The sequence below is a fragment of the Oryctolagus cuniculus genome, chromosome 10 (assembly GCF_964237555.1).
Source record: "Oryctolagus cuniculus chromosome 10, mOryCun1.1, whole genome shotgun sequence".
NCBI lineage: Eukaryota > Metazoa > Chordata > Mammalia > Lagomorpha > Leporidae > Oryctolagus > Oryctolagus cuniculus.
This window is the reverse complement of record NC_091441.1, coordinates 69,710,097-69,733,193: the sequence shown is the minus strand read 5'-3', so window position 1 is coordinate 69,733,193 and position 23,097 is coordinate 69,710,097. Positions and strand designations below refer to the sequence as shown.

Below are 23,097 nucleotides of genomic sequence, written 5' to 3'. Positions count from 1 at the left end.
CATAAATAAATGTGTTAGTGTCTCCTCTTTACCCTCTGCAGTTAGGTTAATTTGACCTCAGTTATAGATCTCAAATTCTAATGTATTATAAACATATATAATCTAGAAATAGAATATAAAACATCATTTCAAAGTTAATTCTAATTTTATAAAGATGGCCAGTGTAAGGGAATGTAACAATGTGATTCATTATAATTGATTAAAGGAGAAAAACATGTTCACATTGACACCAATTAAAATAGTGATAGAAATTTTTAAATACTTAACTAGTCAGTTTAACAAGAAGTACGTAGAATTTATTACAAACAACTCCACTGAGTGACAAGGAAGATTTAAAATACATGGAGAGACAAGCCCAGCTCCTGATGAAAGTGTTGGTATTGTGAAGATAACAGTTGTCTCTAGATTGACACATATGTATAATGAACTTATAAAAATGTCAGTCTAAAGAAAGTTTAAATTTATGCTTATTTTAAAAGAATAAGCAGTTCTTGGGGCCTGTGCTGTGGCGTAGTAGGCTAAGCCTCCACCTGCAGCACTGGCATCCTATATGGGTGCTGGTTTGTGTCTTAGTGCTCCTCTTATGATCCAGCTCTCTGCTTATGGCCTGGGAAAGCAGTGGAAGATGGCCCAAGTGGTTGGGCACCTTGCAGCAGTGTAGGAGACCTGGAAGAAGCCACTGGCTGCTGGCTTTGGATTGCCCCAGCTCCAGCCATTGCATCCATTTGGAGAGTGAACCAGTGAATGGCAGACCTTTCTCTCTGTCTTCTCTCTGTAATTCTGCCTCTCAAATAAATAAATAGAATCTTAAAAAAAAAAAAAAGTAAGCAGTTCAGAAAAATGAAGACAGTATTTGAGGACAATAAGATATGACTTCATCCAAAGGGACAAATACGATGTTCTCCCTGATCTGTGAGAACTAACAGAGCATCTAAAACAAAATCTGTAGAAGAGAAATTGACACTTTGAGAAGGGCTGACTTGAGCTGCCCTTATCTTGATTGTTGAGGAACAGTTTCGGTATTTTTTTTTCTTCTTCTTACTATTTGTTGAACTCTTTACTTAACATAGAGTTAATCATGTGTGTGTAAAGTCAATTGAGGATGATCTCAGTAAAAAATAAGAGTGGGAATAAGAGAGGGAGGAATAAGTTTGTAACTGTAAAGCTGTATAGTTCTGCATACGTTCCTACAGACTTACCTCTAAGGGTGCAGTTTAAAAACTTGTCTTGAGACTCCAAATCCAATAACTATATTCCTAAAGTTGTACTTACGAAATTTGTATTCCTCAAAAAAAATTTTTTTTTAAAGATTTATTTATTTATTTGAAAGTCAGAGTTACACACAGAGGAAAGACAGAGAAAGAGAGATCTTCTGTCTGATGGTTTACTCCACAGTTGACCACAACGGCCAAATTTGTGCTGATTCGAAGCCAGGAGCCGGGAGCTTCCTCTAGGTGTTCCCGTACGGGTGCAGGGGCCCAAGGACTTGGGCCATCTTCCACTGCCTTCCCAGGCCATAGCAGAGAGCTGGATTGGAAGTGGAGGAGCCAGATCTCAAACCCACGTCTATATGGGATTCTGGCACTGCAGGCAGTGGCTTTACATGCTATGCCACAGTGCTGCCCTAAAATTTGGGCCATACTCTACTACTTTCCCAGGCCACAGCAGAGAGCTGGATCGGAAGTGGAGCAGCTCATATTGGATGTTGGCGCTTCAGGCCAGGGTGTTATCCTGCTGCCCCACAGCGCTGGCTCCATAAATAAATTTTTAAAAAAGATATGACTTGCAAAAAAAAAATTGAGAAGCAGAGACAGACTGAAAGATCACTTTTATGTGCAGCTTCACTCCCCAAATACCTGCAACATTCTTTTTTGTTTGTTTGCTTTTTAAGATTTATTTATTTATTTGAAAGAGTTACACAGAGAGAGGAGAGGCAGAGAGAGAGAGAGAGAGAGAGAGAGAGAGAGAAAGAGGTCTTCCATCTGCTGGTTCACTCCCCAATTGGCCACAACGGCAGGATCTGTGCTGATCCAGAGCCAGGAGGCAGGAGCTCCTTCCAGGTCTGCCACGCAGGTGCAGGGGCCCAAGAATCTGGACCATCTTCTGTTGTCTTCCCAGGCCATAGCAGAGAGCTGGATCAGAAGTGGAGCAGCCGGGACTTGAACTGGCGTCCACATGGGATTCCAGCACTGCAGGCGGAGGCTTTACCCACTAAGCCATAGCACCAGCCCTGCAACATCCTGTTTTAAAGTATTATTTATTTAGGGCCTGGCACTGTGGTGTAGTGGGTGAAGCTGCTGCCTGTGGTGCTGGCATCCCATGTGGGCATTGGTTCGAGTCCCAGATACTCCACTTCTGATCCAGCTCCTTTCTAATTCACCTGGGGAAGCAGTGGAAGATGGCCCAAGTCCTTGGGCCCCTGCACCCATGTGGGAGAAGCTCTTTCTTTGGGTTGGCACAGCCCTGACTGTTCTGGCCGTTTGGGAAGTGAACCAGAAGATGGAAGATCGATCGATCTCTCTTTCTCTCTCTCTCAAGTAAATAAATAAAGCTCTCAAGCAAATAAATAAAGACTTATTTATTTGAAAGAATTGCAGAGAAAAATCTTCCATCCTTTTGTTTACTCTCTAAATGTCTGTGATGGCTGGAGCTGAGGCAGTCTGAAGCCAGCAGCTTCTTCTGGGTCTCCCACATGAGTGCAGAGGCCCAAGTATTTGGGCCATTTTCCATTGCTCTCCCAGGTGCATTAGCAGGGAGCGGGATCACAAGTGGAGCATCCTGGACTCGCACTGGTGCCCATTTGGGATGCTGGCATTGCAGGTGGAAGCTTTACCCGCTATACCATAACACCGGCCCCCACCTGCAACGTTCTGAATTAGGCTGGGCTGAAGCTGGGAACTGGGATCTCAATCCTGGTCTCCCATGTGGGTGACAGGAATTCAATTACTGGAGCATTACTGCTGTCTTCCCTGATCTGTGTTGGCAGGAACCTGGAGTTGAGCCTTAACCGTCTTTTGAACCCAAGTACTGGAGTATGGTACTTGGATGTTTCAACAGGCATCTTAACTGCTAGACTTACTGCCTGCTTCAAGAATCAGTATTTGATAGTTGCTGCGGCCTGAATGTGTATGATCACTGCAAATTCATAGTTGAAACCCAGATCTCCAGTGAAATTCTATTAAGAGATAGGGCTTTGAGGAGATGATTGTGTCATGAGTGCTCTGGCCTTATGGGTGGGTTTGTTACCCCTATAAAATAGGATGGATGGGGCCGACGCTGTGGCGCAGCGGGTTAACACCCTGACCTGAAGCGCCCGCATCCCATATGGGCTCCGGTTCGAGTCTGGGCTGCTCCACTTCCAATCCAGCTCTCTACTATGGCCTGGGAAAGCAGTAGAAGACGGCCCAAGTCCTTGGGTCCCTGCACCCGCATGGGAGACCTGGAAGAAGCTCCTGGCTCCTGGCTTCGGATCAGCACAGCTCCAGCGGTATGTGGCCAATTAGGGAGTGAACCAGTGGAAGACCTCTCTCTCTATCTCTGCCTCTCCTCTCTCTGTGTAACTCTTTCAAATAAATAAATAATTCTTAAAAAAAAAAAAGAGGATGGAAGAAGCCAGTTCTTTCTCATCATTTGCTAAGTGAGGATGCATCAGGAAGGTTTAGTCTTTTAGATAGAGAGTAAACTCAGACACTGAATCTGCTGGTGCCTTAATTTTGGATTTCCCAGTTTCCAGAACTGAACAATGAATTTATGTTATTTATAAATTGCCCAATTTAAGGTATTTTGTTATAGCAGCCTGGGTGGATTAATGACAGTGGTCATTACACATGATGGTGGAGGGGATGGTGTTGTGGTACAGCAGGTTAAGCTGCCACTTGTGACACTGGCGTCACATATCAGCGTGTCTGTTTAAGGCTCTGCTGCTTGGCTTCTGACACACCTCCCTGCTAATATGTCTGGAAAGGCAGTGGAAGATGGGCCAAGTACCTGAGCCCTTACCACCCATGTGGGAGATGAGGATGGAGTTCCTGACTCCTGGCTCAAACTGGCCCAGACCTGGATGTTATTGTGGCCATTTGAGGAGTAAACCAGCAGATGGAAGATCTCTGTCTCCTCTTTCTCTCTGTTGCTCTTTCAAATAAATAAGAAAGTCTTTTAAAAAAAGAAGGGAGCAGGCCGATGTTGTGCCGAGTGATTAAGATGTTGTTAAGACACCTGCTTTTTTTTTTTTTTTTTTTTTTTTTTTGGACAGGCAGAGTGGACAGTGAGAGAGAGAGACAGAGAGAAAGGTCTTCCTTTGCCGTTGGTTCACCCTCCAATGGCCGCCGTGGCCGGCGGCCGGCGCTGATCCGATGGCAGGAGCCAGGTACTTATCCTGGTCTCCCATGGGGTGCAGGGCCCAAGCACTTGGGCCATCCTGGCCCACTACACTCCCGGGCCACAGCAGAGAGCTGGCCTGGAAGAGGGGCAACCGGGACAGAATCCAGCGCCCCGACCGAGACTAGAACCCTGTGTGCTGGCGCCGCAAGGCGGAGGATTAGCCTAGTGAGCCGCGGTGCTGGCCAAGACACCTGCATTTTTGATTCTAGCTTCCTGTTGATGCACACCCTGCATTGGAGAAGTGGTGGCTCCCTGCTACCCACATGAGAAACCTGGATTAATTTCCTGGCTCCTTGCTTTGTCCTTGGCTCAGTCTTGGCTATCACAGTCATTTAGAGAGTGAGCCAACTCTCCTGTTTGTCTCTGCCTCTAAAAAAAAAAAAAAAAGATATATTGACAGGAAAAAAAGAACGATATGTATGATATTTTAAGAGATTAAATTCGGTATATAAACAGTATGCTAAAGTAGGCCTGTGTTTATAAAAATTAAAATTAAAATACAGCAGTCCCCTTTATTTGTGGCTTTGCTTTCTTTGATTTCAGTTATGGGCAACTGCAGCCCAATTACATTAAATAGAAAATTCTAGTAGTAATTCACAAATTTAAAGTTATACACTGATCTAATTATTGTGATGAAATCTTGTTTTGTTCACACCACTACATCTGCCCAGGATATAATTGATCTATTTGTCTAACACATCCATGCTGTATACGCTACCTGCCCACTAGACAGTACATATTTTGGTTATAAGATGTACTCTCCGGATGTTATAATGATTGTGTTCATATAAACCTTATTTAGCTTAATTATGGTCCCAAAGCAAAAGAATTGTGATGCTGGCAATTTGCATATGCCAAAGAACAGTTGTAAAGTGCTTCCCTGAAGTGTAAAGGTGAAAGTTGTTGTATTTCATAAGGAAAGAAAAAAAATTGTATGCTGCAGTTGCTAAGATCTGTGGTAAGCTTTCTATCTGTGAAATTGTGCTGGTTTTGTTGTCACACCTCAAAGTGCAAAACGAACAACCACAATGTGTGAGCAGTGCTTAGGATGGAAAAGACTTTATAGACTTTGGTGCTATTTGCAGTTTTATTAATCCACCAGGGGACTTGGAACATGTCCTCCCATGGATAAGGGGGGATTACTGTATATATTTATATCAACTCATCCACAAAATGAAAAGTCCAGAAAATTTAGATTATCTCTGAATTGTGTGGTAGTAGACTCTTTTTGATGATCTACATAGTACTGACATTGAATATAAATTTATTGAAAGGCAAATTATACAAATCTATTTTCTCTCCAAACAAATCATGGATAAAAACTCAAAGCATTTTGTGGTCACTTGTACAGCGATAAAGAGCTGTATTTACTTGGATAATTTGTGAGATTTTAATTGTTAAAGCACAATAAATTGGGGCCAGTGCTGTGGCATAGTAGGTTAAACCTCTGCCTGTGGCACCAGCATCTCATATGGGAGTCAGTTTGAGTCCTGGCTGCTCTACTTCCAATCCAGCTCCCAACTCATGGCCTGAGAAAGTGGTGGAAGATGGCCCAAGTGCTTGGGCCCCTGCACCCATGTGGGCAACCTGGAAGAAGCTCCTGTCTCCTGGCTTTGGATCGGCCTAGCTCTGGCTGTTGTAGCCATTTGGGGAATGAACCAGAGGATAGAAGATCTCTCTCTCCATCTCTCTCTCTCTCTCCATCTCTCTCTCTCTCTCCCCCTCTGTAACTCTGCCTCTGAAATAAATAAATAAATCTTTAAAAAAAAGCCACAATAAATTAATGTGTGTGATTGATTACTAATAAAAGGGTTAACTGATGTTCAGTATATTGTTTTAGAAGACAAATATATAATGTATTTTAGAAATATTTCTATTAAAATTTAAATATTCTGTACTTTAAGAAGTACAAAGTTATCTGAGAATTTTATTTTTCAGAAAGTACCTGATAAGGCTAGATTAAGTGAAATCTTAGCCCATTAGAATTAACAGGATTTTAAAGGGAATGTTCAGTTGCTTAGGAGACTTAACATTTTCTTTTTCTTTTTTTTTTTGACAGGCAGAGTGGACAGTGAGAGAGAGAGACAGAGAGAAAGGTCTTCCTTTACGTTGGTTCACCCTCCAATGGCCGCTGCGGCCGGCGCACTGCGCTGATTCGAAGCCAGGAGCCAGGTACTTATCCTGGTCTCCCATGGGGTGCAGGGCCCAAGCACTTGGGCCATCCTGGCCCACTACACTCCCTGGCCACAGCAGAGAGCTGGCCTGGAAGAGGGGCAACCGGGACAGAATCCGGCGCCCCGACCAGGACTAGAACCCGGTGTGCCGGTGCCGCAGGCAGAGGATTAGCCTATTAAGCTGCAGCACCGGCTGAGACTTAAGATTTTCATAGACACATCCATTTACGACCATGTATACTTTAATGACAATTTTTTTTCCTTGAAGAGTTTGTAATTCAGCTAGATTTCCTTTAGTTCAAATTAATGGAGTTAATTTTTTTTTTAAAGAGTTACAGAGAGAGAGAGAGAGAGAGAGATCTTTCATCTTTCATTCCCCAAATGGCCACAATGGCCGGAGCTGAGCTGAGCTGAAGCCAGGAGCTTCTTCTGGGTCTCCCACATGAGTGCAGGGTCCCAAGCACTTGGGCCATCTGCTGCTTTCCCAGTTGCATCAGCAGGGAGCTGGATCAGAAGTGGAGCAGCCAGGACTCCAACTAGAGTCTATACAGGATGCTGGTGCCACAGGCCATGGCTTTAACTGGCTACGCCACAGCGTCGGCCCTACAAAGTTAATTTTAAGAGCTGTCACCAGAAGAAGGAAATACATGTACATACAAATATGTGTGTGTGTGTGTGTGTGTGTGTGTGTGTGTATTTTTGACTTTACATTGAGGAATTTCATATTGTCTAATTTTTAAATTTTATTTTCACTTTTTTATTTGAAAGGCAGAGAGAGAGCTTCCCTCCTCACTGGGCCAGGACAAAGCCAGGAGCCTGGAACTCAACCCAAGTCTCCTATGTGGGTGACAGGGACCCAAGTATTTGAACCATTACCTGCCTCCCTGGGTAGATATTAGCAGGAAGCTGGATTGGAAGAGGAGGAGCTAGGATTTAAACCAGACCTTCGAATATGAAATGAGATCATCCCAAGTGATGTCTTAGGTACTGTGCGAAATGTCCATCCCTGTCTTAATCTTAAAAAATGCATAGCTTAGGGGCTGGCACTGTGGTGTAGGGGATAAAGCCACTGCCTGCAGTGCCGGCATCCCATATGGGCACCAGTTAGATAAGGGTGCTCTACTCCCTATCCAGTTCTCTACTGTGGCCTGGGAAAGCAGTGAAAGATGGCCCAAGTCCCTGGGCCCCTGCACCCATGTGGGAGACCTGGAATAAGACCTGGAAGAAGCTCCTGGCTCCTGGCTTTGGATCGGCACAGCTCTGGCTATTGCGACCACCTGGGGAATGAACCAGCAGATGGAAGACCTCTCTCTTTCTCTGCCTCTGCCTCTGCCTCTCTGTAACTCTGCCTTTCAAGTAAGTAAATTTTTTTAAAAAAATGCATAGCTTAAAATTTTTTTTTTTTTAATTTGAGAGACCCAACACATACACTCACTATCATTCACACTCAGACAACCCTCATCTTGCTTATTCACTCCCCAAATGCCTGCAGTGGCTGGGTCAAACCAGAGCCAGGAGCCTAGAACACAGTGCAGGTCTCCCACATGAGACAGGAACCCACTCACTTGAACCAACATTGCTGCCTCCCGAGAGTCAGGAGCTAGTGCCAGGTGCTTTGATGTGGGACACCGGCATCCTGACTGCTAGGCTAAGCTAAATGCCTGCTTCCTAGGTTTTATTTTATTTTGAGAGGCAGAGGGAGAGTGAGTGAGCAAGCGAGCTGCCATCCGTTGGTTCACTTGCCAGTGCCTGCAAGATACTGAAGCTGGGAGCCAGGAACTCAATCTAGGTCTTCCATATGGATGGCAGGGACCCAACCATTTGAACCATTGTCTTCTGCCTCTAAGGTCTGTATTGGCAGGAAGCTGGAACTGGCCCCTGGAGCCAGAAATAAAACCTGAAGTATCTGATATGAGATGCAGATCTCTTTACCATCAGGCTAAACACTTGTCACAGTATGTTCTCTTCTGTGTCTGCCTTCTTATCGTTGACCGCATGTCTGTGAAATTCATTCCTATTGCCGCATGAAGCAGAATTTTTTTCAAGTTGCATAATATTCCCTTAAATGACTATTATATAATTCATGTTTGTGCACAATTGAAATTTTTTTCCTTCAGGTTTTGGTATTATGAATACAAATCTATAGATATGTGTCTTGTGTGGGTAGACTAAAGCACTCTTTTTTTCTTTTGGAAATAAATACCCATGAGTATAATTGCTGGATCATAGAGTAAACATGTTTAGCTTTAATACTGAGCATTTTTGGTTTTGTTTTGTTTTGTTTTTTAAATACTCGAGGCTTCTAATAAGAAAAAAAATAACACTCATGAGACAGATCTTCCTGGATCAGTTTCTTTAAAGGTCATAGCAACAAGTTTTTTTTTTTTTTTCAATGTCTGCTTAAACAGGACTTTCTGAATTCTGTGACCCTCATGAAAGAATTCTGTTACCATCTGATTTGTTGCTCATGAAAGAATTATTTTGCCATCTGGTTTGTTGGAATAAAAAATTGAAATTATAGTGATGGCTTTATGTGAAGTTCACTTTGGAATTTCTTAAACCTAAGTCCTGAGATTTTTGAGAATTCTTACATTCTTAAATAGTATAAATTAGGCACAGTCATTACTTACAAAATGAAGAATGAGTTTATAAAAAGTAAATCTCTTATTCCTGCATTTCAGCCCACCATTATTTGAGCATAGCAAAACTATTTCTATAATAAAATCAGTTTGGCTAGTTATTTGAAGTATATGAAAATAAATTTCAAGGATGTTTGAATATATTTAAATTTTTTTTTATTTGAGAGACAGCAGGTTCCCATCTGCTTGTTCATTCCCTGGATCCCTGTGATAGCCAGGACTGGGCTGGGACTGGTGCCAGGAACTGGGAACATAATTTAAGTATCCTGCATGGGTGACAGGAATCCAGTTATTTTAAACCTTCACTGCTGGCTCCCGGGGTCCACATTGGCAGAAAGATGGGATCAGGAGCTAGAGCTGGGAATCGAACCCAGGTGCTCCATTGTAGGACAAAGCTGTCTTAATTGGTGGGCTTAAACACCTGCTCCCATGGGAGGTATTAAATATTACATATATTAAAAAATTAAGTGAAATAATTGAAGAAAGTATTTATGTTGAAAGTAAATATTTCAGAATTTAAAATTATAATCTTTTGCCTGGAGATAAGCTATAAGGACATTGGTTGGAGTTTTTTTTTGACAGGCAGAGTGGACAGTGAGACAAAGAGAAAGGTCTTCCTTTGCCGTTGGTTCACCCTCCAATGGCTGCCGCGGCCGGTGCGCTGCGGCTGGCGCACCGCGCTGATCCGAAGCCAGGAGCCAGGAGCCAGGAGCTTTTCCTGATCTCCCATGGGGTGCAGGGCCCAAGGACTTGGGCCATCCTCCACTGCACTCCCGGGCTGCCACAGCAGAGAGCTGGCCTGGAAGAGGGGCAACCGCGACTAGAACTCGGTGTGCTGGTGCCGCAGGCGGAGGATTAGCCTATTAGAGCCGCGGCGCCAGCCTGGAGTTTAATAATGTTCTGAAAATTAGATTTTTTTGGGAAAATGAGGAGGTGGACAATCAATATAGGAATCTATGTGTATATAAACTTTATTTTTTTAAAAAGATTTATTTATTTATTTATTTGAAAGAGTTACACACGAGAAGGAGAGGCAGAGAGAGGTCTTCCATCCGCTGGTTTACTCCCCAGTTGGCCACATTGGCTAGAGCTGCACCGATCCAAAGCCAGGAGCCAGGAGCCAGGAGCTTCCTCCGGGGCTTCCTACGTGCATGCAGGGGCCCAAGGACCTGGGCCATCTTCTGCCACTTCCCCAGGCCATACCAGAGAACTGGATCAGAAGTGGAGCTGCCAGGACTTGAACCAGTGACCATATGGGATGCTGGCACTGCAGACTGCGGCTTCACCCGCTATGTAAACTTTAAATATAGTTGTGAAGCTATGTGGTGTTTTTTTTTGTTTGTTTGTTTGTTTTTTTTTTTTTTTTTTACCAAATAGCACAGAATGGCTCAGTTTTATTTACCAATTTATTATTTCTCTGTTTATATTCCTTCCAAAAGACTGTGAGTTTATGCTGCTGTTGACGTGAGGGCCTATTTTTTTTTTTTTAATGGTGGCATGAAAATCATTTGGAATTATTTAACCAATCCTCTCTGTGATTAGCCATTTGGGTTATTTTTAGCCTCCCAACATTGTAAGCAACTCTGAAAGATACATTTATGTTTTCATTGCTTACACTTTGTTAAGTTTATTTTTAAAATTTTATTATTTGAAAGGCAGACAGAGAGCTCCCATTTGCTTGTGTGCTCCCCAGATGCCGGCTATCGCTGGGGCTGGGCCAGGAGGAAACCAGAAGCTGAGAACTCAGTCTGGGTGACCCAGGTACATGGTAGAGACCCAGCTACGTGAGCCATCATTTGTTGTCTCCCAAGGTGCACATTATCAGGAAGCTGGAATCAGGAACAGAGCCAGAACTCGAACCAAGGCACACTGAGACAAAAAACTGGCATCGCAAGTGACATCTTAATCACTGTGTGGAATGTTCACCCCAGAACTGCTTATACTTTGGATCATTGACATTTAAAAAGAATCAACTAGTGACTCAATTTTTTCTTGCTTTTTTTGAGTAAAAAATCATATTAAAAAGAAATTCGACTTCTAATTTTTACTTAACTTTTACTTTAAAACAAAGATCCTTGCCATTTAAATTTAGTTGTAATTAAAGGTATGGTTTGGCATTAGAATATAGAGTGGTGGTTCTTGCCTGGGTGTTGGTAGAGGTATGTTTATAGATTTTACTGTCTAGGGACATTTGACAATGTCTGGGGGAGATTTTTGTTACCACAATGTGGGAGGGAGGAGGTGGTAGAGGCAAGGGTGCTCTTGCTAAACACCCTGCAGTTAGTTCATAGACCTCCCCCGCAGCAAGGGATTGTCCAACCCCAATTGTAAGTACCAAATGTGAGAACCCTGGATTAGTGGGTTTTACTGCTGACCAGAAACATTCTTGAGGTTGTATTTAGGGCTACTGTTCATGGGTTCTTTCTGCTACAAAACTAGATAGTTTCAGCACCAGAACATCAGTAGAACTGGTTTTGCCATATATGATAGCTCTGGGGAATAACTCAGCTGTCTGCCATCTCAGCCCCATTTTGAGAGACACTGTATTTTAATGCGTATACAAAATGCTTATGAAATTATTTGTCTCTTGAGTATTCCTGAAAATGTCTCATCAGTGTCAGATGTAGTTATGGTTGAGATTTGATTATGCCTTGTGTTTAAGTTACAGACGTGATGTAGCTACATGGGAAAGAAAATCAAAATAGCCCACTTAACGAATAGGATTTATGTTTCTTGTATGATGAGAATTCTGGAAATAGGGAGTTCTGGGCTGTTACTAGGGCTCCATGATTTCACCCATAACCTAGGCCCTCTATTTCTGTTTAAGCTTCCTTGGAATGTGCTTTTTATCATGTCACAGAATGGCTCCTGCCTAGTCCCATTCCCCCTGCCCCCCAATGAGGACAAGATTCCTACAACCAACCCATGACTGCTTATTACCATTTTCCAGACTGTGTCCCTTAGGACCGTTCTTAGCCCTAAGGGATATTGGGAAATAGAGATTTTTAGTTGAGTTCATTGTAAATTAGAAAATAAAATCAGAAACCCTCAGGAAGAAAGAAGGGTTATTAGAATAGGCAGCTGGTGTGCATCTCTGGGAGTTGCTTTTTAAAGCATTGAGGATTCTTACCTTCCTAAATTCACTGAAATAAAGGTATGGAGAACAGTGGTAACATTGGAAGTTTCAGAGAATTGGACTTACTACAAGAGTTCCTTTAATTGACCAAAAAGAAATTTATTTGTGTTAGGAATGTATTTCTTCTTCTTTTTTTAAAGATTTATTTACTTGAAAGAGTTACGGAGAGATGGAGAGACAGAGAGAGACATCTTCCATTCACTGCTTCACTCCCCAGATGGCTGCAACGGCTAGGGCTGGAGCCAGGAATTTTTTGGGGCCTCCCATCTGATTGCAGGGGCCCAAGGACTTTGGCCATCTAACACTGCTTTCCCAGGCCATTATCAGGGAGCTGGATCAGAAGAGGAACGGCTAGGACTTGAACTGGCACCCATATGGAATGGGAGCACTGCAAACAGTGGCTTAACCCACTAAGCCACAGTGCTGGCCCCAGGGATGTATTTCTTAACCCCAAGACTTGGCTGTTCCATTGTGTTTTGTTTTCTTTTTTTCTTAAAGATTTTACTTGGGGGCCGACACCATGGCGCAGTAGGTTAATCCTCTACCTGCGGCACCGGCATCCCATATGGGCGCCAGTTTGTATCCCGACTGCTCCTCTTTCAATCCAGTTCTCTACTATGGCCTGGGACAGCAGTAGAAGATGGCCCAAATCTGTGGGCCCCTGCACCCACATGGGAGACCTGGAAGAAGCTCCTGGCTCCTGGCTTCGGATTGGAGCAGCTCTGGCCATTGCAGCCATTTGGGGAGTGAACCAACAAAAGGAAGACCTTTCTCTCTGTCTCTCCCTCTCACCGCTGTAACTCTGCCTCTCAAATAAATAAATAAAGTCTTAAAGATGGTCGAAATGGCTGGAGCTGTGCCAATCCAAAGCCAGGAGCCAGGAGCTTCTTCCGGGTCTCCCACGTGGGTGTAGAGGCCCAAGGACTTGGGCCATCTTCCACTGCTTTCCCAGGCCACAGCAGAGAGCTGGATCGGAAGCAGAGCAGCTGGGACTAGAACTGGTGCCCATATGGGATGCCTGCGCCTCAGGAGAAGGATTAACCTACTGTGCCACAGTGCCAGGCCCCTATTGTGTTTCATAACTTTTAAATCTCTTCTCTAAGCTGTACTTGGGACTTGTGTAGTGTACCCAAATAAGTGTGTTTCTGTGGGTTTCAAGATAGGAATTAGCAATTGACTGGTGGACCTAGCTGTAGGAAAGGGTGTGTGTGTGTGTGTGTGTGTGTGTGTGTGTGTATGAAGATAGGCTAGTCAGTGGAAAGAGGCTTGCCTTTGCCCATGATTTTAAGCATTCTCACACCTCTTTCCCCAAGCCAGTGCATTTTTTTTTTTTTTTTTTTTTTTGGGCAGGCAGAGTGGACAGTGAGACAGTCAGAGAGAAAGGTCTTCCTTTGCCATTGGTTCACCCTCCAATGGCCACCGCGGCCAGCGCACCGCACTGATCCAAAACCAGGAGCCACATGCTTCTCCTGGTCTCCCATGGGGTGCAGGGCCCAAGGACTTGGGCAATCCTCCACTGCACTCCCGGGCCACAGCAGAGAGCTGGCCTGGAAGAGGGGCAACCGGGACAGAATCCGGCGCCCCGACCGGGACTAGAACCCAGTGTGCCAGCACCGCAGGCAGAGGATTAGCCTATTGAGCTGCGGCGCCGGCCCACAAGCCAGTGCATTTGTAATAGACTAATAATATAAATAGGTTTTTAAGAAATTCATTTACACAGCAAGAAAGACTATAAAATTTCTGAGAGTAAACCTCTATGTTAACCTAAAATACTTTTATGAAGAAAATTGCAAAATGAATTAAAATTTCATGAACTACAACACAAATGGGGAAAATAGCTGGGGAACAACTTGCTCTTCCAGATACACTGTTATAAAGCTATAGTGGGCCTGGCACTGTGGTGTAGCATCCCATTTGGGCACTGGTTCAAGTCCTAGCGGCTCCGCTTCCAGTTCAGCGTCTGCTGAAGCAAGTCCTTGGGCCCTTGCACCCACGTGGAAGCCTGGAAGAAGTACCTGGCTCCTGGCTTTGCATCATTCCAGCTCTAGCTGTTGCAGTCATTTGGGTAGTGAGCCAGGGGATGGAAGACCTCTCTTCTCTGCCTCTGGCCTCTCTGTAGCTCTGCTTTTCAAATAAATAAAATAAATCTTAAAAAAAAAAATAAAGCTATACTAACAAATTTGAAACTGTCAGACAGTAAATAAATCATTCTGTGAACTATAAGAGGACTTAGAGGGGTTCTCCACATTGTGGTGTAGCAGATTAAACCTCCACTTGCAATGCTGGCATCCTGTATCAGTGCCATTTTGCGACCTGGCTGCTCCACTGCCGATCCAGATCCCTGCTAATGTACCTGGGAAAGCAACAGAAGATGGCCAAGTGCTTGGACCCAGCCCATGTGGGAAAGCCGGAGGAAGCTCTGGGCTCTTGGCTTTGGCCTGGCCCAGCAGCAGCCATTTGGGACTGACCAAGCAGATGAAACATATTCTCTCTCTCTCTCTCTTCTCCTCATTCTGTACCTTTGCCTTTCAAATTAAGAAAGGGGGGGGGGGGGCTAGAAACAGACCCATGTGTGTATGAAAACCTGGTTTATGATAGAGCAAGTGTTACTGATACATGTGAAAATCCATAAATGGTATTAATTCAACTGTTGATTTGGAAGAAGTAAAATTGATGTTGCATATTATAAGCTAATAAGTGTCTTATATCTTCCAAAAAATTTTTTAAAGATAATTTTTTGAAAGGCAGAGAGAGAGAGAGAGAGAGAGAGAGAGATATCTTCCATCCCCAAATGGCTGCAATGGCCGGAATTGGTCCAGACCCAAGCTAGGCACCAGGAGCCAGGAGCTTCTTCAGGGTCTCCAATGTGGTGTAGGGGGCCCAAGCACTTGGGCCATTTTCTGTTGCTGTTCCAGGTGCATTAACAGGGAACCGGATTGGAAATGGAGCAGCCGAAACTTGAACTGGGATGCTGGCATCACAGGAAGCTGCTTAACCGAGTACGCCACAGCGCTGGCCCCACAGAAATATTTTTAGTGTTCCAGTCTCAGAAAAATTGAGTTCAGGTTAGAAACTTGTGCATCATGTTCTATCAATAAAGAACATTGGGGGAATAAAAAATTATAAAATATGGGAATCTTCAGGAAGTGTATATTATGAGAAAAAGTGTGGCTTTCAAAATATTTTGTACCAAAGTAAAATTACCTTTTAATACAGTTTTCTATGAGCTTTTAAAAGAATACTCATAACTATCAGATCAACCCAAAGAGAGCGGGAGGAAACAAAAACAAGGACAAAAATAATGATAGAAGATTACCAATGAAGTGAACAACTTCTTTTTGAAAAGACTAATGAAATAAAGATTTAAAATAATAAAACTATTCAATTGTGTTTTGGTTTGTGGTGTAATTGTAGCTTTAAGGCATCCTATTTATACTCCACAAAGTTTTTATTTATTTATTTTACGTAAAAGGCAGAGTTAGAGGTAGGGGGAGAGAGAGATCGATCTTCTATCTGCTTGTTCACTCGCCAGATGGCTGCAACAGCCAGGGCTGAGCCAGGCTGAATGAAGACAGGAGCCAGGAGCTTCATTGGGTCTCCCATGTGGATGCAGGGGCCCAAACACTTGGGTCATCCTGCACTGCTTTCCCAGGCACATTTTCAGGGAGCTTTATTGCAAATGGAGTAGCTGCTAAGGGATGCCAGCATTGCAAGTGATGGCCCACCACTGCACAACGCCAGCACCTAAAATCTTTATTTTTTTTTTTCTCTTAAAATTTTATCTACTCTTCACTGTGCCTCAGGAAAAAAACTCATTAGGAACCAATTGAGTTAAAGGATTGAAAGTAGGTGGAAATTCAGCAAATATATACAGAGAATATTTTGACTGTTTACTGCTGAGTGTATATGGTAGATCCAAAGGAAGATACAAACTAGAAAAATAAGCCCTGATTTAGGGCTTGTTGAGAATTGGCAGACACAGGAGTAAGGAACCCCAAGGACATTCATTAAGAAATGCATTGAATTATTTATGCTTAATTTATAAAACTATCTGGTGCCTTTCATAAATTTTTTAAAAGATTTATTTATTTATTTGAAAGGAAGAGAGATCTTCATTTGCTGGTTTACTCCCCATATGGCCACAGTGGCCTGGGCTGGTCCATGCCAAAGCCAGGAGCCAGGAGCTTCTTCCTGTTCTCCCACAAACACATGGACCATCCTCTGCTGCTTTCCTAGGCCGTTAGCAGGGAGCTGGGTCAGTAGCGGAGTATCCAGGATTCGAACTAGTGTCCATATGGGATGCCAGCATTGCAGGCTGTGGCTTTACCTGCTATGCCACTATAAATTTTTTAAATTTCTTTTATTTTGAAGATTTTATTTATTCATTTGAGAGGTTGAGTTATAGAGAGATGGGGGGGAGAGATAGAGAAAAGTCTTCCATCTGCTGGTTCCCTCCCCAAATGGCTGCAAGGGCTGGAGCTGAATCAATCTGAAGCCAGGAGCCAGGAGCTTCTTCTGGGTCTCCCACTTAGGTACAGGGGCCCAAGAACTTGGGCCATCTTCTGCTGCTGTCCCAGGCCATATCAGAGAGCTGGATTGGAAGAGGAGCAGCTGATACTTGAACTGGCGCCCATATGGGAGGCCTGTGCTGCAGGTAGAGGCTTAGCCTGCTATGTCCCAGCACCAACCCCTAAAATTTCTTTTCTCTCTCTCTTTCTCTCTCTCTCTCTCTCTCTCTCTCCCCCTCTCTCCCTCCCTCCCTCCTTCCCTCCTTCCCTCTCCCTCCCTCCTGCTCCCTCTCTAGCTCCTGCTCCTGCTCCTGCTCCTGCTCCCACACACACACACACACACACACACAGTGAGAGCTCTTATTTGCTGATTCGCTCCTCAAATGTCTCTAGTATTTGAGATTGGGCCAGGCTGAAGCCAGAAGCTAGGAACTCAGTGCAGGTCTCTCATATGTGTAATAGAGACTCAACCACTTGAACCATTACCTGCTGCTTCCCAGGTCTGCATTAGCAGGAAGCTGGAATCAAGAGTAAAGATGGGACTTGACCCTAGGCACTCTGATTGTGGGGATATGGCTGTCCCAACCAGCTTCTTAACTGTTGGGCCAACTACCTGCCTCTGGTGCCTGACTTTTAGAATGCTTCTTCTTATGTGGTACCATGGGCAATTTAATTTTTGATGCTAAAGCATAGTTTTTTGAAATATGGCATTTCTCCTTTTTACCTAAATTCTTGGAATATGTTCCTTTTGGATGAGAAGACATGATCGCACTGGGCACCCATGTAAGCTGCAGAGTCGTACACTGGCAGGATATCTCCCATAATGGAATACAGAAGCCCTAAAATGAGCCTTAAGCTTACCAGTTTTTGCTAATTATTTATGACTTTAGAAACAAATTTTGCACTCAAAGTAACAGTCATGTGGCATGAAGATAAGGAAATAGATGAAGATTTTTAAGGTAGAAACTCCAGAATTTAAGTAAATGTTATATAAAAGAGTTGTAGGTAGCATTTGAGTGTGATGTGTCTAATCTTGAGTATCTCCATTGCTATAATTCTACTACATAAAGTATTTCATGTTTAGAGATATTGGATAGAGCCTAATAATCAGTAAATAAATAGATCTTGAGCACAGACTTTGGTATCCGAAGGACTTTGGTTCAGTCCTGGGGGCTGCCATCTATGAGCTGTGTCACTTCTAACAGATTGTTTAAGTTCTCAAAGATTCTTATCCTGCCATACAAAATATGGCAGAGAATTGTTTCCATTAGTGGTGTGAGGATTCATTGAAGTGATGTATACAGTTTGTTTTGCAAAGTACGAAGTATATATGAAGTGCCGTATAAATATTTTATATTTTGGAAATATGTTTTGCTGTATAAATTTAAGTGAGGGATATTAAAATTTATTTTTGTTATTTTAAGGAAATTCGAAATGAGTCCCATGACTATCCTCACAGAGTGGCCAAATTTCCAGAAAACAGAAATCGAAACAGATACAGAGACGTAAGCCCATGTAAGTACTCGTGAGTTTGTGTGTGTGTGTTTTGGTTTGTTTAAGGGTACAGGATACAGTGAGAAGGAGGGTTTGGGGTCAGAGTTGTTACTGCAATAAGTTTTTTCTTATTTTCTTATATATTCTTAAAATTTCAAGGCACAGTGGAGGGAAATATTATTTTCAAGGAATATAAATTTTTAAAAAGATTTTCAAGAAATATTAGAGGAAAAATTATTACCCATAATTATTTCATCCTTCAAATACAGCCACCATTATTTTGATATATTTCCTACCTACCTGTTTTTCTTTTGTTATGTTTAATTTTTCTTTCTTTAAAATAACTATTATTAAATATATGTTTTGTTATATGCATTTCTTTGTTTTTTAGATTTATTTATTTATTTGAAAGATTTACACAGAGAGGGAAGGAGAGACAGAGAGAGAGAGGTCTTCCATCCGATGGTTCACTCCCCAATTGGCCGCAACAGCCGGAGCTGCACCAATCCAAAGCTTGAAGCCAAGAGCTTCTTCTGGTCTCCCACGCGGGTGTAGGGACCCAAGGACTTGGGCCAACTTCTGCTGCTTTCCCAGGCCGTAGCAGAGAGCTGGATCGGAAGTGGAGTAGCTAGAACTCAAACCAGCACCCATATGGGATGCCAGCACTGAAAGCAGTGGCTTAACCTGTTATGCCACAATGCTGCCCGCCCTCCCCACCCCCATATTCCATTTTTTGACCCAACAGTTCCTCTGCGGCTTGACATTTAGATTGTGCTGTACACACACAAGCACCATTTTGTAAATAATTATAATACTAGGGTTTTTAAATGTGTTTGTCATGATGTGATTCCTTTTTTTTTTTTTTCCTTCTTTGTTCTTTTGATACAAATCATTTAAATCTTAGCTGGGCTACAGTTCCAGTCTAGTGTTTCCCCATGTTTGATTTCAGTGGCTAAACAGTTTTTCTTTAAAGCTGCTTCTTGCTAAGCAATTTAAAATGCATATGAATCAAATTGATGAGATGCAGCTTTCTGCTCATGTCTAATCTTTCTCCTAGTTGACTAGGACATGGTGCTGGTGTGCCAAGGTCTCCTGGATAGGCTAAGTAAGTTGTCCTCTATTCAAGGCCACAGACTGTACACCTTTTTATGATTGTATTCCTTGATTATGGTTGTTTAAAGTCTGATTAAACCACTGAAAATCCATATTTTTTATCTGATACAAATAGAATATTTTTCTTTATGTTGACCAAGTACATCCCCATTACAAATGTATTGACTAAAATATTTCATATTGGGACTGGCATTATGGTACAGTGGTTTAAGCCACTGTCTACAACACCAGTATCCCATATGGGTGCCAGTTCATGTCCCAGCTGCCCCACTTGCAATCCAGCTTTCTGCCAATATTTCTGGGAAAGCAGCAAAAGGTGGCCCAAATGCTTGGGCCCCAGCCATCCATAGGGGAAACCCAAATGAAGTTTTCGGCTCTTGGCTTTGGCCTAATCCAACCCTGCCCTGTTGGCGGCTGTTTTGGGAAGTGAAGCAGTGAATGGAAGAGCTTTCTTTCTCTTTGTCTCTCCCTCCCTCTCTATAACTCTGCCCTTCAAATAAATAAGTAAATAAATCTTTTTAAAAATTTAATATTTATTGTAAATTATTATGTTTTTTTCAAGTGTTAATAAAGAAAAGTAGCTAGAAGAGAGGTTTTCTGCTTTTCTCAGTTGGAACACATTTGAGGGTATAAGAAGCTTCCTCTGAAACCTGTGGGTTACCATGGCAGCAGTTTTGGTGTGGGGTGTGTTCAGGGAATGGGGTTGTGGGCAGTAATTCTAACACCTAGGTATCTTCTCACTCTGCTCCAGTTTTCTGGTGAGAATAATTTAGCTGTAGAAACATTACTCCTTATTTTGCTATCTTTTAAAAACTTTCAACAAAACCCTTTGTGTTTTGATTCCTGTAGATTTGCATGCAAGTTGAAAGAAATAACACAGATCCCTGAGGTCAGCATTGTGCTGCAGTGGGTTAAGCCACCTCTTGTGATGTTGGTTTTTCATATCATAGTGCCGATTTGAGTGCTGGCTGTCCCAGTTCTTTTCTGGCTCCCTGTTAATGTCCCTGAGAAGGCAACAGAAGATGTTCCATGTTCTTGGGCCCCTACCATCCATGTGGGAAACCTAGACGGAGTTCCTGTCCTCCTGGCCTCCTAACTTCAGCCCAGCCCAGCCCAGCCCTGGCCATTGTGGCTGTTTGGGGGAGTGAACCAGCAGAAGGAATATCTCTATCTCCCTTCCCCCTCTCTTCCTCCTTCTCTTCCGCTCTTGCTTTTGCTCTGCCTTTCAAATAAATAAATAAATTTTTTAAAAGAGCACAGAGATCTAATATATCTTTGCCTTGATGGTATTATTTTATGTAACTACAGTGGAATATCACAGCTGGGAGATTGACACTGATGCAGTCCATCCAGCCATTCTTTTTTTTTTTTTTGACAGGCAGAGTGGACAGTGAGAGAGAGAGACAGAGAGAAAGGTCTTCCTTTTGCCATTGGTTTGCCCTCCAATGGCTGCTGCAGCCGGCACGCTGCGGCCGGCGCTGATCCGATGGCAGGAGCCAGGTACTTATCCTGGTCTCCCATGGGGTGCGGGGCCCAAGCACTTGGGCCATCCTCCACTGCACTCCCTGGCCACAGCAGAGAGCTGGCCTGGAAGAGGGGCAACTGGGACAGAATCCGGCGCCCCGACCGGGACTAGAACCCGGTGTGCCGGCGCCGCTAGGCGGAGGATTAGCCTAGTGAGCCGCGGCGCCAGCCTGCCATTCTGTCTTACATGCAGTTGTGTGTGAATGTGTTTAGTTCTGTGCAACTTCTTTTGAAAGAGTTTTTAAAATTTATTTGAAGGGCAAAGTTAAAGAGAAGGAAATCAGAGAGAGAGAGTTCTTTCATCCACTGATTAACTCCCCCAAACGTTTGCAGGAGCTTCATCTGATCCAGGGGCCCAAGTACTTTTGCCAGTTTCTGCTGCTTTCCCAGGCACATTAGTAGGGAGCAGGATTCAGAGTAAAGCAGCTGGGACACACATTGGCACCAGTATGGGCTGCCAGCATCACAGGTGGCAGGTTAACTTGTTATGCCACAACACTGGCCCTAGTTCTGTGCAATTTTATCATGGCACAACTGATCCTGATGCCTTTCTGTGGTCACAGCCACTTCACGCCCATCTTCCTTCCTAAACCCTGCTGTTGTCTTTAATTTTTACATTTTTGTTGTGATTACCATTGTTGGATGTGCTAAGCTACATTTAGGTCCCTTTTTTAAAAAAAGAGAAAGATTTATTTATTGGAAAGGCAGCATGACAAAGAGGAGAGACAGAAAGAGAGATATCTTCCATATGCTGGTTCACTCCCTAAATGTCTACAATGATTGGAGCTGGGCCAGGCCAAAGCCAGGAGCCAGGCTCCATCTGGGTCTTTCTTGTGGATGGTGGGGCCTCAAGTACTTTGGCCTTCGCCCACTGCTCTTGGGTGCATTAGCAGGGAACTGAATTGGAGGTGAGCAGCTGAGACTGAGTAGTGGTCCAATATGAGGTGGCATCTCAACTCACTGTAACACAACACCAGTCCCTTGAGTTTCTTCTTTAGCTGTACTGGGTTGAAATAAGTTGAGGAAATTTTTTTTTAAGCTAGATGAGATACTTCAAAAAAAAAAAAAAAAAAACTAAGGCATTTGTAACAAATTACTGTCTGGTGTAGAAGTCAATAAACCTGCTTGGGATTTGCCTTCTAAGTTTTAGATTTGTACCCCCAACTGGCTATTGGGTACCTGCAGTTGGCAGCTGCACAGTTTAGTCTGTGCTTGTCAGTCCTCTGTTCATCATTGGTCTCAGGCTCCTTCCTGTGTTTCCCTCTTAGTGAGGTGCAAATGGATTGCCAGGTGAAGTGCCCAAAACTACCTTCTGATCCTGCTCACATGGAGGCTGTTCACTCATGTTTCCCAAATAATCACGATACTTCCCAGACTCAAACAGTACCCTCCAGCCAATGAATGACAGTGGTCTCTGAGGCTGGTGTGGTCCAGCCATATCTCAGCCCTGTTCTCACCTCTGTCCTCTACTGCTTCATAGTCCCTTTCTTTTCCCTCTTTCCTCTCCTCTTTGGTGCCACCTGCATCCTCGTAACCTCATGTGTCTGGGAAAGTAACTATAGAACTCTAGCCTTATTGTTCCTTGATTGTGACCTTCTGTCATCTTCATCCTGAATTCTTAAAACTCTGCTACTTTAAGGGTTGCTTTCTGTCACTCTAGCTCTTTCACTCCTAGTATACTTTCCTGTTTAATTCTTTGACATTTTCATTTATTGTAGTGTATTACTTCTTTCTCTAACCTGCATATTACTTAATAGCTTTCTTGTTTTGTTTTAAGATTTATTTACTTATTTGAAAGGCAGAGTTGCAGAGAGCGGAGGAGAGGGAGAGAGATCTTTGATTTGCTGCTGGTTCACTCCCCAAATGGCTACAACAGCTAGGGCTGGGCCAGGCTGAAGCCATGAGCCAGGGTGTCTCACATAGGTGCAGGGGCCCAAGCACCTGGACCATCTTCTGCTGCTTTCTCAGGTGCATTGGCAAGGAGCTGGATTGGAAGTGTGGCAGCCAGGACTCAAACTGATGCCTGAATGGTATGCCAGCATCGCAAGCAGCATCCTTTAACTGCTATTGCACGACACCAGCCACATGTTCTTATATTTTAAAAAAATCTCTTTGGATCTCTACTTCAC

The 23,097-nt window shown here is 43.4% G+C and overlaps 1 protein-coding gene across 12 annotated transcripts in view; it reads left to right on the top strand.

Moving 5' to 3' along the window:
* PTPN2 (protein tyrosine phosphatase non-receptor type 2) overlaps positions 1-23,097 on the top strand; it is a 111,574-nt gene that overhangs the window by 18,975 nt on the left and 69,502 nt on the right. For 6 of the 12 annotated variants that reach the window (XM_002713523.5, XM_070050527.1, XM_051851451.2 and 3 more), the window contains exon 2: positions 18,262-18,352. In XM_002713523.5, the coding sequence (XP_002713569.1) occupies positions 18,262-18,352 (91 nt within the window). Of the gene's footprint in view, positions 1-3,415; positions 3,488-7,322; positions 7,539-15,244; positions 15,395-18,261; positions 18,353-23,097 lie in introns of those variants that run through there. The other 6 variants (XM_070050526.1, XM_070050523.1, XM_070050524.1 and 3 more) reach the window with 3 other exon arrangements.